At 43.3% G+C, this 19668-nt stretch overlaps 1 protein-coding gene across 1 annotated transcript in view; it reads left to right on the plus strand.

Annotated features, from left to right (window-relative positions):
- The window catches only part of AACS (acetoacetyl-CoA synthetase), an 81326-nt gene extending 79039 nt beyond the window's left edge, over positions 1-2287 (plus strand). Inside the window, exon 18 of the mRNA XM_029570940.1 lies at positions 450-2287. Coding sequence (XP_029426800.1) covers positions 450-587 — 138 coding nt within the window. The 3' untranslated portion in view covers positions 588-2287. The remainder of the gene's footprint in view (positions 1-449) is intronic.
- The last annotated feature ends 17381 nt before the right edge of the window (positions 2288-19668 follow it).

A 19668-nucleotide genomic window follows, 5' to 3' on the forward strand; every position in this document is an offset into this window, starting at 1 on the left:
TCTTCTCACCGTGGGCTCTTCTCCACCCTAGTTACTCGGCGGCTGGTGGAAGCACAGCACACCTGAAAGAACACCATCCTTAAAATCAAATTGTTCCTGGTCTGTGGCCCTGAGCCCACATTTTCTTCTCTTTCTTTAAAGATAAAGGAAGAGCCTTTGAGCTGTCAGGGACAATCCTTTCTCTCCGAAGTCAGTGTAGATTAATTACATGACCTCCTGGTGCCTCAGGATTTAACCCCCCCCCATTTGCTCTTGAATAAAAGCTCCGTGCATGACTTGACAGTAAGACACCGGCACCGGTGTTAGATTAACCAAGGGATGGAAGGGCTCTCCCAGCCGGGTAGTAAGTGTGTGCTTAAGAGATTATACCATGCAGACAGACAAAGTCCCCCGTCTGTGATCTCCTGGGGGTCCGGGCTTCTTACAGTGACTTCCCTTCTGTTTTTCAGTACACGATCAGCGGGAAGAAAGTGGAGGTAGCCGTGAAAGAGATCATTGCCGGAAAGGACGTGCATCAGCGCAGCGCTTTCTCAAACGGAGAGTCGCTGGACCTGTACAAAAACCTTCCCCAGCTTCAGGGCTACTGAGCTCCGCGAGGTGCAGACCTGTCCGCGCTCTGTGCGCCTGGATGTTGTTTTTCTTTAAATTGTATATATGAATACGTATGTAAAGAAAGGTGTTTAAACAGTGGGGTGGGGGGGGGGGGGGGGGGCAGGGTCCTCTAATTGTGGCTGCGTGCTCCGTAACATGTTGGAACTTCCTTCCGATCTGGTCTTCCCACCAAACCCCCGTTTGATTTCACCCATTTCGACGAGTTGTGTGTGCGCGAGTGCAAATCTTCTGACTTTGCAAATCGTGGTTGCACGTGCTCTGCTGGAAAAAGGAACTTCTGTACGACTCAGGCCGTGCTACTTTGATCTGCGTTTAGTTTTCGGAAGAGGTGTTTTGGATTGTGAACCTGCCCTTATGTAATTGGTGTTTATGCAGTTGGGTGGTGTTAAGTCTGTTGCGGTTTTTTTTTTGTTTTTTTTTTTTAATGTTTAATGTATTTTACTTTTCCTGCATCCTGAAGTGTTCTGCAGAAAGCCCAGACTGGAGGCTCGGTGCCCCACCTTCAGGGTCCGTGGAGTTATTTCTAGGCTCTGTGTCCAGCACCTTGTTTTTTTTTTCCTGAGAAATGAATGCTGCTTGTCCTTTGGTTTTTGAGGAGCCATCTGTTCTTATGGAGTTATTTTTCTCTTAACTTCTATTGTGAACACCTAGCAAATGCCAAACAGTATACTAGTTGGAAAATGCCAAATATTGTGTATTTTATGTACCTCCGATTTATATTTTTTGTAAAGGTTTTTATTTTATGGAATGTAAATTTTAAAGGGGTCAGTGTATTAATGTGCATTAATATGTGTAAACCGCTATAGCAAGCAGTTAGCGCCCATTGTCACGGCTATTAAGGTTGTCACAAGCTAGTTTATGTGCATGCAAAATATATGCTAATGTGGTAATGAGCTGAAAAGCTATGCAGCCCAGCTCTTTACCTATTAGTACAGAAGTAACATACAAGCACCAAATGCTGTGAGAATGTGATAATGCAAAAAGCTTAACTATGCCTGCCTGAGGTGTGGTTACGCACAGATATCACAAAAACATGTGTACTTCTAGCTTTTGTGGTAACGTGCCTCATTTGCACCTCCTTAACATCAGCCATTAGTAGGCGTGAAACCACCAGGTCTACATGCATAAGAGCCAGTGCATCTCTTCTGTACCTGTGCTTTACGTATCCTAACGAACATCTGCAGTTTGAAAAAAAGTAAACTGGAAACTTGTAATACATTGGCCCCGTATGTAAAGTAGATTAAAAAATATGTCTAGGAAAGATCTGGTGCTGTATAATGACCCGGCGGGGTGGGGGTGGGGGAAATAGCGCATGCGGTGCTCGGAAGCAGCTCTTAAGTGCAATACATGCGTGGTGATGGTCCGGTCCCCCGAGGCCCACAAACCAGAGTTTCCACGGTGGATGGGCAGGAGATCTCTCTGCGTGCCCTGCCCGCCTGGGAAACCCAACTGGGTTGTGGCTCTCGGGGACCGTATTTTGGGAGAAACCCCACCCCCCGGTGCACAGCATCCTCTGCCGTGTTTCAGGACGCGAGTCGAACCTTCTGTGCTGTTTCATTGCTTGTATTGTCCTTCGTCTCCCCATTTATAAAAGATGTCCAAATTTTGTTAAAAGTATTTGCATAATAAGTGACAGATTTCTTTATCCATAATAAATTGTTTTATTTTTAATTTATTTTTGTTTTCTTCTTCTTCCCATTGTCTGTTGTTGCATCTTTAGGTGCAATTTATCCATTTTTCTGATTTTGTTTTTCCTGCATTGGTCTAAGCATTACCTACGGAATTGCCCAAATTGCAGTAGTTTCTCTTGCTCCTTTGGGCTCCCACTGTGGCACCATGAGCCTTCATTCGCAACTACTTGGGGGATTCTCCCCTCTCCTCCTATTTTGTATGTCCCCCCCCCCCCCCTCTCAAAAGTACCTGTCGGGGGCCATGCCCCAGGTCGTCTCCTGGAACCCCGCCAGCCTGGGCTTGGAATCTGACCACTAGGTGTCGCCCTTTAATCAGTGACCACCACTCCCTCTCTCCTGGAGGCTGTGGACTTGCCTCTGCAGCAGTGCCTGCCCCAACTGAGCTGGAGTGTGGAAGAGCTGCTTGGATCAAATAAGATTATTTTTTTAATCAAAAGGGAAGCGAGAATGATAAAGAAGATAAGTTGAGAATCTTTTTTAAAATGTTTTCCAAAATGTCACCAGTGATCGGTCAGTCCTGTATGATTAAACCACCGATGTAGACGTTTAAGCCTTCACCAGTGGGATCAAGGTCCCCTAAGTGACCTAGTGTACAGTCAAATCTAAACTGAGGCTTCTGTGCGTGGGTTTCTTTTATTTGGGAGATGGGAGGCTGCTCATCCTGTATAATTTAAACCAATTACCCTTGTACCTGTAAGGAAATCCTGCTCGGAGGAGAAGGGCCATGAAGGGTTCCTGTCCAAAGGGTGTTTTCTTGTGCCGGCCACGTGACACAGGTAGCACTCGGGCTTGCTGTGCAGGCAGTCCGCTCGATCCTAGGGAAGGTGGCTGTTACTGCTGCTGCCCCATCCATAAAGAGCAGCGCTGAGGGGAATGCCCCTCCAGTTCTAGGGGCTGGCTAAGGCTCCCATCACTACAGGGGCATGCTGCCAGGATGGAGGTTTTAGGTAGAAAGGGGAGGGGGAGGTTATTTTTTCTTAAGTACATATTTAAAAAAAAAAAAATTGTCTTAATAATGGGGAACCTGGTGGGAGGATATCCTGTGACACAGGCGCTTTCATTCTGAAGGGTCGGTGTGCAGCACTTGTATTCTGGTCCCTGCCTCATCTCTGCCTAAGCTTAGAGAACTTCTAGTCCAGCTTGGGCGCCAGAAGGCTACAGGAGCTACCAGTGGGTGTTTTAGTCGTATTTGCTTCCCAGGCAGATTTGCTGCTGTTCAGTTGACGGCATCTTCTGAGGCAGAGGGGCAGGATCCGGTATTGGGTTGCAGAGGAGTTCTCAGAAGTTGAAACACCATTAAAGACATTGGGCCTGCTTCCCTCAGAACAATTCCAGCAAGGCGACAAGGTTTCATTTTAAGCAAAAGGAACATTTCTTAAAAAAAACAAACAAAAAAACCCCAAAACACCGCTAGTTCTATAAGTGTGGAATGCATCCTAGATTGTGGCTTGGGGGTGAGAGAAAAGGCATGAAAACGAGAGGAATCAGGTTTCAAATCCCACTTCCCCTACTGTCATCCACTTAGACTGTAAGCTCTTTAGGGTAGGGACTGATTGGACCTGAATTCTAATAATCATGTAAAGCACCTTTTTGGGCGTCCTTTTGGAAAGGTTAAAATTCCAAAACACAAAAGTGAGATCTGTCGCAGGATGAGAGAGATTTGACGCACCTGGGAAGGTTCTGACTCTTGACGGCTGTCTGCCACTCTGCTCGCTGATTGAGCTGGAGAAGCTGTGTGTGTGTGGCTGCAGGAGGGAGAGCATGCGGCCCAATCCAGGGGAGTAAAGCGTGGCTTAAGCCAGTGCTGTGCTGGTGGATTTTTACTGAGGCTGGTACAGACTGGATAATGCTGCCAATATCAGCTGAAGAACCCTCTCCCAAGGTAAGCTAGCTAGCGCTCTCACCTTAAATCTAAAAGCAGTTGGGGCATATATATATATATATATATATATATATATATATTCTGTGGGGGTTTGTGTGTGTGTGTGTGTGTGTGGGGGGGGGGGGGGGGGGAGAATGCTTCATACATCCGTGCCATGGTCTGGTCATGTGGTTACTAATTCCTGGTTGAATTAGGCAGCTTGAAGTCTAATGATTAGCCCCCTTTGTAGTATCAGGCCCTGAAAGTCTAAATGCTATGTTGATGGAAAGGTGCGACTCGGGGCAGCTGAGTGTGGCTACAGTACTGTCATTGCATTTATCACATTGCAGTTCTCTCTTGTTTAGATGGTGCGTTCCCGGAGCCTCCTGGGTTGGTTGCTCCCTTGCTTAGGGTAAGAGACTCCCAGGTGGATCGCTTGATGATCTGATTTGGTAACCACGCCATTCGTTACCACCTCCCCTGGCTGCACTTTACATAAAATGAGACGGATAATTAACACCAGCACGGGAGAGTGGGAAAGTAAGTGACATGTTCAGAGTCAGGTGTTTGAATCTTTTTTCATATTTAGTAACATTAGGTAAACGGTGTTAGCTCTCTCTGCAGCAGAATCCTCTGCCGGCAATGTTTTACCTGGCAGAAAACCCCCCCCTCGCACCATCACCACTAACTCTGTGCAGAGCCAGACTGCGCTGTGGCTTTGTAAAGATTTTCTATTCGCCATTATTTGGTCTGTTAGTATGTGTACATGGAAAGGACAGGAGTCTTCCTGTAAAAAATGTAACTTCTTTTTCAGTGACCACTTAGTTTATAGCTGTTAGTGTTTTGGCACAGAGGAGTGAAACTTTTAACTTACTTGGTCAGTGGAATTTGGTTTTAAGCAAAATTGTGTTTTTTCTGTCTTGTGTCTTTGGGGGTGACCTGTAAATTAAAAAAAAAAAAAAAAAAATTGAACTGAATTTTTAAAGAGTGAGTCTCCCAAACTCCAAAGCATTAAATGAAAGTCTGTCCCTCCCTTTTAGGTGTAGGAGGCACTTAGATAATTTTCTGATGTGGTGATTGTGAAATTGTAAATCAGTTTTAAAGAACAGGATTGAAATGGGGGACAGAAGGGCAGTCATCTTATTTTTCAAGCATCTCATAGTCCCATGAGGCCTTGCAGGTGGTGATGTCATTTCAGAGACCAGGAAGAAGCATAGGCTGCGTCGGGCACAGGAACAAAATGCATTCATGACACCGAAGTGTAGATTTTTAAATCCATCGCTCCACTGTGGGTCATTAGGGAAAAAAGGAAATTTCTGCTGACATAGCTTTTATATGTTTTATATAGTGTTGGTGCAGAAAGCAAGTGTGTATCAGTGTCAATCTTGAAAAGGGAAGGAAGATTGTAGGGATGAGCTGTCATTTTAAAATGGCAGAAAAACATCAATGTATCATTTCCCTTCCAAAATGGCACACAAAACAAAATAGCTTTCCTTGTTTCTGTTTTAGCGTGCTCTATTTGTGCAATAAAATTTGCACATTTATGAGAAATAGCATGCATTTAAAAAAAAAAAAAGTGCACTAAAAATGAAACAAAATGAGCAAAATAGACAAAAGAAAATGAAACAAAATTTCCATGCACCCCCTAAGGGATTGTAAGTGCCTGCAGAGAGAAGCTGATTCTTGTGTTGTGCCGATAAACTGTATCACAGCCTGAAACTTAATGGCAACAAAGACAGAGCGAGATCAGATACGTCTTTATGGTCCATTTTATGGGTTTATTTGTATTTCTCAGAATAACTGTGTGCAAAAAAAAAAATGTCATTCTTGCAATAGCCTACATCTTTGGCAGATATATATATATATATATCTTTTTAATGAAGCATTCATTTTTTTTTTAAATTGGCCCAACTAGTTGGATCAACCATTGAACAGTTCAGGATTTGCAGTTGTGTTTTCTGAACAACCGTCTTCACTACGCGAAGAAAGGCTCCACAAGCGATTAGCAGGCAGTGGAATTGTCAGAAGGTAACGGTAGCTGAGATCAATGTGTCAGATTGCTGTCCTCCATCCCTAGTAAACGTGTTAGTAAAGGACATTATCCAGCTCCGTTGGTGTGAATTATGTTACGTGTTCTGTTCAGCCAGAAGAGGAAAGGAGCTTTGATCATCTGTATCTTTCCCCACTCCACCTGGCAGGTTGGCCTGGGCTGAGAGAGCTGCTTTAATTTTGCACAGTAAGGAGCCAAAGAGAGGGAAGGAGCATCATCTGCGTTCCCAGGGACTATGTGAGAGGCTTTTTTTCACTTTATACCCCGCCCAAGGAGGACTAGGTTATTTTGGCCCTCAAGTTATTTTTCTGCAAACGCTGTTAATTCAGTATCTTCTTTCCATTTTCAAACTGTCTACAGATAGTTGGAGAGAGAGGTAGGACCGTTGAGTAAAAATGTTAATGGTAAACCACACAGGTTTTCTTTTTCTTTGTGCTTTGTTTCCACCTCTTCTACATCATTAATATATCTGCAAGTCCATTGGATGATGAAGAGTCTGCATTGGTGTTTGAGGTTTGTATGTTTGTTTTTTTTTCCGGTTAAGTCATAGGCGTTCCATTCACAATTTGCTATATACTGTGTTCCATGGGGCACGGGCCTTCGTACTCTCTATGGTGGTGTTGTCTGTATCAGTGGCTCCCAACCCAGTTCCGGAGGCCCACCTAACCAATTTAGTTTTCAGGTTGTCTGCCATGGAATATGCATGAGATGCTACTGCATATACTGGCTCATCCATGTCTCATGCATATGCTTAGCTGATAACACAAAAACCAGACTGATTAGGCTTGCCTCCAGGACTGGGTTGGGAACCACTGTAAATATAAAATGAAACACAAAGCAATAAACCTAGAAAATTGAGTATAAATTTTAATTCCTGTTAGACTGATGTGAGTTTTTTCAGGCTTGCTAAGGTGCCTTCGTCAGGCACAGTACTGTAAGTGAATCTGAAGCTTCTTAAGTAACGAGTAGAGGTTTTTAATACAGGGCTTGCTCCATTGCGCGCCATTTGCATATTGTTAGAGACCCAGTTTGCACTGGAGCTGCCTGTTTTTCAGCTTTGGTATCTAGGAACTAGTGAGTGAAGTCCAGTGACAGATACAGACCTCAAATCCCATCTGCCAGTTTCCTTCCTGTTGCAATCCCGTAGACTCCAGCTGCTACCTAGAGCTTTCCCTTCACTACTTTGATAGTGCGGTTGCCATTTTTGTGCACTTGAATGCACAAAAATAAAGGGAAAGGGAAAAAAAATCACACTTTTTTAATTGGACAAACAATGCATGTATTGACCACCTTTCTGGAGTACCCTCCCTTCATCAGGTCAAAACAAAGTGAGCAGCTAATGGCAAAGGTTGATGACAACCACACTACTTTCTATTTTGCCTTTCGGTTATACAAATCAGTCTACGTACATAATCTGGTGGACACTACCTGCTTATATCCCAGATCCAACCCACAAATAGTCATTTCTTCTGCACAGGTTTGTATGGGAAAGAAAAGCCTGCGCAATGCTTTTTATCTGTTATGCCAAACATGTAGCAGTCCCCTAAACCGGTAAATAGAAGTGCCAGAGGTGCTTTGATAAATTGCTCATGTTTGATCATTGATTGATGTCATTGCTGGTTGACGCTGTAACAGAAGTGGCATAAGATCCGTTTTCTGTGGGTTATATTTCTTTGGTGATAGTGAAAAGAGAGAATTAAAAAAAAAAAAACCCAAAAAAAACTCTACCACAAACTAGCCTGCCTTTCATGAAGGCTTACGTAGAAAGTCCTTGATGCACCTAACCTAGATACCAGAAACGGCTGTGCCCAGAAAGGGATGCATCACCGTGGCTTTTTCTTTTTTAAACACACAATGGTCTTATCATTCCAAGAAAATTAATTGCCAATAGGGTCCCAGTTTGACTTCTAGAATTTTTTTTTGTGGTGTTTTCACGTTACCCCGCGTCCCTACTGCCTAGCCACACTGTAATGTTGTTTTTACGCACGTCTGAAGAGATCCCAAAAAATGTCTGTAGAAAACCCAAGAATCTTCAGAACTAGCATATTATTGATGTACTTTGGCCTAAAACGAACTTCAGCAAGATAGCAACGAGTTCATCCTAAAATATAGTCTCTTCCTTATGTAAGCCATCTGTTTTACATTATTTTCCCCTTGCTCCTTCTTCATTTCTTTTGATACTGATTGTTATGTTCATTGTAATACTGTTAGGACGTTATGTACTATGAAGCTTGAAAAGATGTGGGCGAGGGGCCTGATTGTGAACATTGTATTATCCCTTTCAACTAACACTTTTTAGGTGTAGAAGTTTTTTTTTTTTTTTTTTCCCCTGGCTCAGAAGGCTCTTCCTTTCCTCGCTTCGATGCTGAAGTTCTTGCCCTGCCTTGGGAGCACATAATTACATTCATGTACTGCGTAAAGGCGGCGCTCTTAAAACGCTCCTGCTTGTGATGTGACAATGCTATTAGAACGCGGTGGATACCAGGCTGACCCTGGAAATTGAAACTCAGAAAGGTCGCGCTCTTCTGCCTTTTCGTTGTGTTTAATTTTCGTGCTCGAGCTAGTGAAGAAAGTCTGAGACGGCCTGCTTTAAATCTGGGGACGCCATGCAAGGAACGTGTGCTGATTTCCAGCTTTTTTTTTTTTTTTTTTTTTACAAAAGCCTTCTGTGGGAAGTGTTGCTGGTGATTGATTAAATCCTATTAGCTGAATGGCTTCAGTAAAGGAAGCTTTTATTAAATATGCATCTTTCTGGAGCACAGCCATGTTAATTCCTGTTAGGTTATCTTTGTGTGCTAGTGAAGGGTTAGCATGCATTGCATGATAAATATCCCAGTGCTCATTCTTTGCTCCTGGGTTTCTAGATATCTCCGTGAATGCCCTGGGCACTGCTTTCAAAAGAGTTTTTATGCCAAATACTGCAGAGTAGCAGCAGTAGGTTACCTCTTCTCTCCCCCCCCCCCCCCCCCAGTCAAGTCTATTGCTCACCCATGATGACCACGATGGGGCTTAGTAGTGCTACAGATGTCGCAGTGTTTGCAGAGTTGAGCAATCGGAGTATTCAGAAGAAACTGCAAGTTTCCCTTGGGCTCGCCTGAGAGCTCCAGGGAAAATTGTACGGCAGTCGTGACAAACCCGCTTACTCATGGAATTTTTTTTTTGGAATGGTTCCAACTTGAGTGATCCTGCCCTCTGATATTGCTAATGGGAAATTAACTGTGGAATTTTTACATTTTTTTTGTACTTTTTTTTTTTTTTTTCAAACCAGATACAAAAGCTTTGTGTCGCTGTAATAATCCAGTTCAAAGGCAAGCTGAATTTCTTGTTAAATGCTTATTTTTTCCTGTCAAACTTTTCAGAACATTTTCTTTTTTATATCTTGCATATTCTCATGCTGAGTTTTCAAGGACCCAATTATAAACTCCATTAGCATTGTTCATTTAGTTTTATTTTGTTCAATTAGTTACCAACTGAATCACAGAGCCAATAATTAGTTTTTATATGATTTGGAATGAGTCACTTAAATTGGGTAGGAGATAGTTTTTAGTTTTTGATTTTCCTCTTGTATGTTTTCCAGTCATTAAAAGATAAGATAAATGCTAAAAGGATATTTTGGATTTCCATGAATGAAATTTAATCTCTTTGTTTGGAACAAAGTTTGAAAATATTCATGCTATAAAAAAAAAAATTGTCTGTGAGGTCTTCCTAGGTTATGGAATATGTTTTAACTTGTCACAAGCAAGAAGGAAAGGCAAAGCATCAAGCACTAAAGGTAGATTTTAAAACCATGGCGCGAACAAGCTGCATGCCGACCAAATTTTAAAAGCTGCCCAGATGCAGGCGTATCTTCCTCTGCACGCCCATCTCGCTCTGATTTCAAAAGGGTGCGTGATCTGGGCGAGTTGTGGGCATTTGGGGGCATGGCCAAGAGATGGTGCCCAAATACTTAACGCACCCCGGTCCTCTGGCACATAACTTTAATTCTGCTTTGGAGAAGGTGAAACAGCCATTTCAGAGAAGCTTTAAAGGGTCTGGGGAGATGGGGGGGGGGGAGTGCAGGCTATTAAACCGGGGAGGGGTTGGAGAACCTGGCTCTTAAGTGGCTGACCTGGAGAAACTGGTCATGGCATGGGCACGCGCCAGTTTTAAAATACCCTGACTTATGCGGCAAAAACCCACTTTATGTGCCTGGGCCCATGCATACTTAAAATTGTGTGTGAAAGTTATAAAATGGCCGTGTATCTGGGCGTTTGCCAGCACACACAAGCCAAAGTGTGCCCACGTGCCGGTGTGAAAGTTACCATCCCTGTGGTGTCAATGCATTCATGTCTCTTCCGAAGAAGGACAATTTAAAGTCCTACAACAATGACCTGGTGACACCGGGAGGTCTTTTGTTAGCCCCTCGCCAATCATCCTTATTCTGGTCGGAAAATGTTTTTTTTAATTAATTTTTGTTTTGGAAACACAAGACTTTCTGAACAGAACTCAAGAAGCACATGGGTTGATTGAGTGAGTGATTTTTTTTTCCAAACTCTCTTGTGGGGCAAAAGCCAACTAGCATTCAGTTAATCAGAAAAATGCTGTTGAGAGATGCTGTGTGTTCAATCTTGGGTTTAAGCGATTTGACCCCAAGAGAAGAAACAGTCATCTCCCACTCGTGTTGCATTAAAAAAAAAAAAAAAAACAAAAAACCCCAAAAACTATAAAGTAGTCGTGACCTCTTAGATTTTCACTCATATAAATAAAACTATTATGGATTTTCTAAAAGAACCTGGTACAATTACTGCTAACAGTAATATCAGTCTATATTTTGATTATCAGTTAAAAGGTTCTAATTACACGATCTGATTGGTGAACTGACCTACTTATAATCACAAATCCACCCCACAACTGGTAATGGCTTCCTTCTCCCAATCCCCTGTACCTTGTGCCAAACTCCTAGTAATCCAATGATCTACTCATGAATTGAAGTCTGCTATTCAGAGAGAGCCACTGTATACATAAGGCAGTAATTCCAGGATCATTTCTTTAATATTCACTGTTGCTGCTGTGGTGTGCAGAGGGGGAAAAATTGCTGTGTGCCATTGTCTATTTTGATTTGGTTATTTATACTGTTTTGTTCATTTATATTGTTTCAGTGTGGTCTATGTTGCGTTTTTACAATTTAATCTTGGATGAAGCAAATGCTAAAATGACAAAATATTTTCTTGGGTTTTTGTGTCATTTTGGATGGGAGATGACGCATGATGATATAACAAATGTCATTGACACTTGCATGTTTAACATGACAGGAATGTGTGGTTTTCAAACTGCCTAATCTGTTCAAGAGCCCAATCTAATTCTTTCACTTGACCAGATGTCAAATGCATTTTGGGACTTCATTCTCTGGGAAAACCTCAAACCAGTCCATCAACTTTATAAATTACAGACCTGATTTGTGGCAGATATCTCCCTGATGGCTTGTATGATAGGGGCCAGGGCAGTAGGGGGAATGTTTAGATAGCTGGAGAGGAAAGATTTGATGTTATGCTAAGGTTTCTGATTCAGTTGAACGTAGCATGTAAGACCAGGAGGGTTAAGATGCCTATGGCAGCGTGCGATGAATATGCTGGTTGCTGGCGGGGTTGGAGATTGTAGATAGGTTTATGTGTTTGTTTTTTATATCGTTTAAACATTTCCCAGATTTAAAAAATAATTTGGACAAGCTTGATATATGATATGCAGCACTATAAAAGTAGTGAATCTGGCCCCGCATTAATTGGTTACTCTTGAAGAGAGTTGCCATCTCCAATAAATAATCCTCCTGTTAATATCTGTGTGAGATGCTTCTTACAATACAAGAGGTGCCAGCTCATCTTGTTTGGACAAATGTTGTTCAGTATAAAATCATTTCAATTCACAAATGTGTAATGCAAAACGACTCCATCTCATGGTTCAGTTCCATTTTAAGGAACTTATAAATAAAACCCTACAATGAGATGTGAAATAAGAACCTCCTGGAGATACCATCTATTAAAGCAGCAAGGCTAGGAATAACCAGAGAGAGTTCTCTGTAGTGGCACCCAAAATGTGGAATTCTATTACTAAGCAGTTACGTTTAATATGTGGGCTACAAATAAATTTTAAATCATCCCCGTTGCATCTTAGCCCTCATGATCTTATGCCAGTCAGAAGGCCTAGAGATGGGCTAACATTTGATGGTAACATGGAGTTAGGCTGATAGTTCCGAGTACATTCTCTGAAAAGTCTACTTGTGTGTTGATTGGATTGTTATTGAGCCTTTCCTTTGCCATTCTCTTCCAAATGAGTTAAAATGAGAAACCTCGCTGACTCACTTTAGGAAGCTGCTGAAGGTGCATATGGTGATCAACCTTAGGTGGAACAATGGCTAGCTCACAAGACGCAAGGCCTTCCTTTCCAACCCTTACCTACGGGCACTAGTTCACCATCTAGACACCGAACAGCTAACCACCCTGATGTAGCTGAGTTCACTGGCTTTAACCCTTGTTTTGGTAGCTAGCCATTATGCTAAGCTGTCATTTGTCTGTGCATGGACTCTGATTTTGTGCTTTTATAACTTGTGCTGATGTTACTTGCCCAGACCTATGGACAGAACAGGATATGAATTTTTTAAAATTAATAACAAAGCTGTTGAAGAGCAAGTTCAGGGCTGGCCAATTTCTCTCTCCTTTGGCTGCTTGCATGCCTTGCAGAGCCCAAATTTGAGTTCTGAGTGGTAAAAGAGAGATTGAGATGTCCCGTTGATTATTCAATGTGTCTAGGTGAGATATGAGAACTGCTTAATCTCTGAAGCCTGTAGGCTAAGCATTTTCCTCCTACACAAATTGTGGAAAACCCTTTAGTACATCAGCCCCATGGTTTAAGCAGCAGATGCAAAATAAAATCCAGGATAAACATAGAATCAGAATTTTACACTTGTCATGCGCCTTGTAGGAAAGGTGCAGTGTTTTGCGCTTTTAAGCTGTCTCCACGTGCCTACCATGTTGTGAGAGAGAAGTCCTTACAGATGGCCTCAAAGATTGTAGTTGATATCTTGGTGAGTTACTGGCTCAGAACTAATTCTTAATGATGAGCTTTACATAAAAAAAAAAAAAAAATTAAAAACATCTGGAGCAGATCAAGATTTCTTGTTAAAATTTCATTACGTCTATGTAGCATTAAATTACATTTTTGACATAAAGGCAGCTGCTGTGATATTAAAACTACCTGTGGTCTTGGAATGAATTCATTTGAAGGTGGTATCATACAAGTGAGTGTTGTGCTTAAGGGGACCAATTCACGTCAGTATCAATAGCGTCTGGTTTGGATGGAGGTTCTCATTTAATCTAAATGCACAAACTGCCATTCGCTTGATCATCAGAAGATGTAGGCGGCTAGATCTTACTAAATAAACTTTTTTTTTTTTTTTTCCCCCCTCAGAGTTCCTAAATTTTAGGTGCTTATTTTACAAAGTACTTAAATTTCGATGCCTTTAAAAGTGGGAAGGGTGGAGCTGCTTTCCATTTAACTTAGCTGCCTTCAGTGGTCTTTGAATACTGGCTTCTAGTTTAAGAATTTCACCTCTGACAAATAGGTCTCTGCTTGTTGTCTAGGAAGGATGCAGTAAGGGACTTGACCAGGTGGCCTTAGCAGCAGTGCTGTGCGCTGTCTCGCGAAAGATTTGGGTTCAGTCTCTGCTTCTCAGGGTCCGCCATGGCTGGGAATGCTGTGGAGGCCCTCGCTTCAGGGGGAAAGGTGTTCCAGCTTATTGAATGACAACCCCCGCTGGCCGGACCTGTGTTTCAGAGGGAGCTGGGTCTGTGGCTCCTGCCAGAGGGACTGTCATTGCCATGGCTGGGGTGGGGGCTCATGCTCTGTTGCCTAGCCGAGGCTGGATCCCAGGGAGTTCAAAAGAGTACAACCACAATAAGACAGTAATTTTGTGGCACCGTATTAGCTTGGGATGGGCAGAACTTGATGAGGTTAGGGACACCGGTGCTGAATGAGGCTGTCTGCCACCTCCTCCTTATGAGCTCTGCTGGGTCTTGCCGCCCAGGATTCTGGCTGCAGTCATGGCAAACGTAAGGAAAATGAAAATTAATTCCAGGAACTAACAGAGAAAGAGTGGCAACTTGATCTGCATTTGCAATCGCAGCCAGATAAGCAAAGGACGTCCTTCCCATCACAGACTGGGTTTTCTGCCTCTGTGCATCCTCCATAACTGGGTGAGCCTGAACGCAAAAACCTCCAAGAGCCTTCCTGCTTTTTGCTTCCCAACACTAATTAATTTAGTCAGAAAGAAAGAGGATATTTACTCTGTGATGGACTTTTTGCGTAATAAATCATAGATTTGTTATGACGTGGAGGAGGCAGAATGCTCTGCTGTTGCTGAATTGTTCCCCTACCCCTGCAAATCTGACTTCTGTTCTGACCTGGAGTCCAGTTCCCAAAAGTTAGTCAGGAAATGTATTAGTGCAATAAAAAGTTATTGCCTTCTAGTTTGTTTTTATAATTTTTAGTTCTGTGCACTAATATGACTCCCACGCTACTTTTTCCATAACCAGGGCCGTCGCTGGACAAAACAGCTCACCAGGCAAGGGTTGCTCTTAGCAGCTCTTTCCCATTTGGGCTTATTTATGCGCACAGATTCAGACTCCAAAAATGTGATGTGGCACCCCGCTCTCCCCCAACTTGACACCCAGGGTGCTTACCCTGCTTACCCACCTTTTGCAATGGCCCTGTTCCTCCGCCTTGCCCTCCACCCCCCACTCAGAACCATGGGGCACAGCTAGTTTCGGTCTTAATTCTCTGAGACCACTTTTGCAGCAATTCTGGCTTTTCTCTGGAGGTTTTGGCTCTCAAGCACTGCTCTCTCCCCCCCTGTTTAGGGATATGCCACCCCTGAGCTGTGGCAACCTGGCAGCTCTGGTTTCAGGTTAGAATGAATATGCATAAGAGAGGGTGTCCAGATATATTTGCATACATCAGCCTGGTTTCTTAGATCCATAGCTCCTGCATTGTCATGACGGAAAGCCTGAATGTCTTAAATGCATCTACCGAGAGGGGTTGAGAACCACTTCAGCTGCCGGCTTCCCTTAAACAGAAGTTGGAAGTAGCAGGACCTGCTTGGGCTGTGAAACTGAGCTGATCTTTTCTCCTCCATGACTGCTGCAGGACCTGAGGTGCTCCAATCAACAAAGCTTTCTTTAACAAGTGGAGGGGAAATGTACTTTCCTACCCTTTTGTGTCTCTTAGTGACCCTTTCTTTATAAACTGCAAGAGCGCAAGGCTGTGTTGAACTAATTCTGTTTGCTGGCTGTTAAAGTTATTGCTTTTTTTTTTTTAATCAAATGTTCGTACCATTCTGGTTTAACCTGTTCAAACAGAGGATAGTGACCATCCAGATCCTTGTTTCTGCACCTGTACTGTCCAAAGAAATTAAGTACGTAATAAGGAAATGCAAAAATGGGACTAAGGGCTTACTAAGTGTTTCCCCATAGCGACAGAGTAAGAGAGAGGCCTTAATGAAAAAGGCCAGAGGAAGGGTAATTTTGTAACATCCCAGGTAACTTATGCAGCAGTTACGGACTCAAGTTGCATCAATTTTCAAAGCGAGCTTCTGCACAAGAGTTGGGTGTTTTGTTTTTTTTAAATATGACAAAATTAGTGCATACAAACTCGCCTGCACTTTGCATGCAAAGGTACACTCCATCTTAAAATCACGTGGGTGTCTCAATCTGAACTTGGCTCACTAGAGCACTTTTTTTTTTTTTAATACTTCCGAATCTCCATTGTGTGAGGTTGAATTAAGAGGTATCTGGTAGCTTTTATGTGAATTGGATTTGTTTAGGGAGGGGGTTTGGGGTGTTTTCCCAATACTTGGGATTTATAGCTTCTCCACTTTTTCTGGAATTTTTGGATGCAGTTTGGAGAATTCTTCCCCCCCCCCCTTTCCACCATTATGTGTTTTTTTTTTTTTGTTGTTGTTTTTTTTACTTGAGTAGAAAAAAAATCTGAAACAATTTTTGAGGTAATGCACTTACTTTTGATTAATTGAATCTTAATTTCCCTTGCCTCCATGGTTGGCTCAGTAAGCAGTGAGGGCCCAATCCTAATCCTACTAAAACGCTTCCTGATGTGTGAATTCGGATTCTCCCCCTTTATTTATTTTACAAAAATGCATATTGTGCCCCTTCCTCAGATAAACTGTTCAAGGCAAATTAAAAACATAATAAAAACAAGTCTGCATACATAATAAAACACAATATATTTAACAAGCCGTTAAGCCCGTTAAAACGGGCTACATCCCTCTGTCTCTCACCTCCCCCTCATTCTCTCTCCCCTCACTCTTCACCACCTCCTCCCCCCCTCCCTCACCCACTCCTCCCTCCCTCCCTCCCACTCAGTCTCACTCACTCCCTCCCTCTCTCTCCCTCTCTCTCGCTCAGTCCCACTCACTCCCTCTCACTCAGTCCCACTCCCTCCCTTTCACTCAGTCCCACTCTCCCTCCCCCCTCTCACTCACTCAGTCCCACTCTCCCTCCCCCCCCTCTCACTCACTCAGTCCCACTCACTCCCTCTCCCTCAGTCCCCCCTCACTCACTCCCTCCCACCCATTCTCTCTCTCCGTCCCTCCCACTCAGTCCCTCCCACCCACTCTCTCTCTCCGTCCCTCCCTCCCACTCAGTCCGTCCCTCCCTCCCTCGCTACTGGCCGCTGCCGCTGCCGCCACCGCCGCCCGCTACCGCCACCGCCATTTTTTTTTTATTTTTTTACGCACGGCTCTGACCAACGTGCTGGCCCGCACATGCGCGGTAGAGCTGCTCTCTACTGCGCATTTGCGGGCCGTCGGTCAGAGCCCATTTATAAGGTAGATAATCAAACAAACACAAACTTCTGAAAAGCCTCACTAAACAAAAGTGCCTTTCATGTGGTAAGGGTGCCCACGGTGGCTCACACAGAGCTTCTGTCACACTTTAGTAACTGGGGTCTATGGCATTAAACACAGAAATAAACTGGGCAGACGAGAAGGGCCTTACCAAACCTTTATTTAAAAACTCTTCTATACCGTCGTTAAGTTGGAGAACCATCACAACGGTTTACATATAGGCACGATAACAATTATGAGTGGTATAGATTACAACTTGAGTATGTGCCGACATAGTTCGGTAACAATATAGTGCAATAAGCTAAAAGTTTTAGTGAGCTAATCAATTTGGTATGACAGTTTCTAACGGTATAAGATTAACATTACTATGAGTTTGTTCGGTGCGTCCAACTTAATCAATTGTTTTTCTCCTTCATTTTGTCTTTATCGAAGGCTTGTTTATAGAGCCAGGTTTTCAGGTTAGATTTGAAGATTTTCAGATTTCTGTGGAGCCTTAATTCGAGAGGCATGGTGTTCCATATTACGGGGCCAGCCAGTGACAGTGCTCTTTCCCTAACTTGAGTGAGCCGTGCTGTTTTGACTGAGGGGACAGTAAGTAGGGCCTTATATGCAGATCTTAGGTTTCTGTGAGGGACGTGTACGCGCAGAGCTGTTAAGCCAGTCGGCTTTTTCCTCATGTATTAGCTTATGGCTTATACATAGAACTTTGTATTGTATTTTGTATTGTATTCTTTGCCACTTTTATATTCTACATTTTAGGAGAAAGTCATTTATGACTGAGACCCCTTCCCTATCATCTCATCCCTTCCACTTTTTCATACTAAAAACTTTTTATCAACCTTTTTTTCAGGTTCTCATCATGCCTTTATCTTTTTCTGTAGAAGCCTGCGGTTTGATCGTGTACTTCAGTTACTCCTCAGTCCTGGGTCATCTCTGTTTAAGCTTCCAGTCTTTCACAGGTGTGGTCATTCCCTAAGGTCTCCACCCAGAAAGATTCTCCCCCACCCCCCTGCTGATCAGACCATGAAACCCCTAGCTTACAGCCACCCTCCTCAGATCCCCCCTCTCCACCGTATTACGCAGAGGCATGACAGTCTAAGATTAGGAAAAACGTATGCCTCCTGTCCCTGGGCTTTCATTAGTCTCTGTCTCAGCGGGAGCGCTCCCCTAATGAACATGTCGCTCAATTACTGCTTTGTCTCCAGTGGTTTTGCAAGCTGTACAGAATTGGACCAAAACAGACAGAAAGCAAAGTGCCCAGATCTGCTATTTAAAAAAAAAAATCTGAAGTGTTGTAAATGGGCTTTAATACAGGGAGGGTCTGGGAAGCACAAATTGAACCTTCTGTAATTAGGGCTCATTTTGATCCCTTTCATACAAAGCGGTAGAGGGAATTCCTGCTGTTCATTTGTTACGCAACAATATGAAAAGCACCACGAAACACTCAGTTTTGAGGCATTTCAAAACATAAGAACATGCCATACTGGGTCAGACCAAGGGTCCATCAAGCCCTGTTTCCAACAGAGGCCAAAACCAGGCCAAAAGAACCTGGCAAGTACCCAAAAACTAAGTATTTCATGTTACTGTTGCTAGTAATAGCAGTGATTATTTTCTAAGTCAACTTAATTTAATAGCAGGTAATGGACTTCTCCTCCAAGAACTTGTCCAATCCTTTTTTAAACACAGCTATACTAACTGCACTAACCACATCCTCTGGCAACAAATTCCAGAGTTTAATTGTGCGTTGAGTAAAAAAATAACTTTCTCCGATTTAGTTTTAAATGTGCCCCATGCTAACTTCATGGAGTGCCCCCTAGTCTTTCTATTATCCGAAAGAGTAAATAACCGATTCACATCTACCCGTTCTAGACCTCTCATGATTTTAAACACCTCTATCATATCCCCCTCTCAGCCGTCTCTTCTCCAAGCTGAAAAGTCCTAACCTCTTTAGTCTTTCCTCATAGGGGAGCTGTTCCATTCCCCTTATCATTTTGGTAGCCCTTCTCTGTACCTTCTCCATCGCAATTATATTTTTTTTGAGATGCAGCGACCAGAATTGTACACAGGTGGGGGTCTCACCATGGATTGATACAGAGGCATTATGACATTTTCCGTTTTATTCACCATTCCCTTTCTAATAATTCCCAACAAATTCCCAACCCAAGAAAAGTTGTTGGGTTTTCCCTGCAGTTTCAGAATCGCCCCTTCCTGCTGCCGCCAACCCTCCTTGATGCCCAGTGCCGCTGCATTAAAAACATTTTAACTCGTCTTCACTGCTTTCGTGGGGTCAAATACAGGGCCAGGGCATGCACTCTGTTACAGGCTCCCTCCCTCTCTCTCCCTAATAACATTTCTCTCTTGTGAACACGCACCCATGTGCTGCTCGTGGCCCTCAGAGACTCTGCTTGTCTTGTCTGCAAGCAGGATGGGCGCTGCTTGCGACCCGGTGAGTGGGAGGGGCTCTACTCATGGCCCTGCCTGGCTGCTCTTTGCCGCCCCCTATTGGCTGGCACCCTAGGTGACCACCTAGTTTGCTTATTGGGATGCAATAAAATGAGGCAGGGGC

Source organism: Rhinatrema bivittatum, chromosome 11 (assembly GCF_901001135.1).
Source record: "Rhinatrema bivittatum chromosome 11, aRhiBiv1.1, whole genome shotgun sequence".
Taxonomy (NCBI): domain Eukaryota; kingdom Metazoa; phylum Chordata; class Amphibia; order Gymnophiona; family Rhinatrematidae; genus Rhinatrema; species Rhinatrema bivittatum.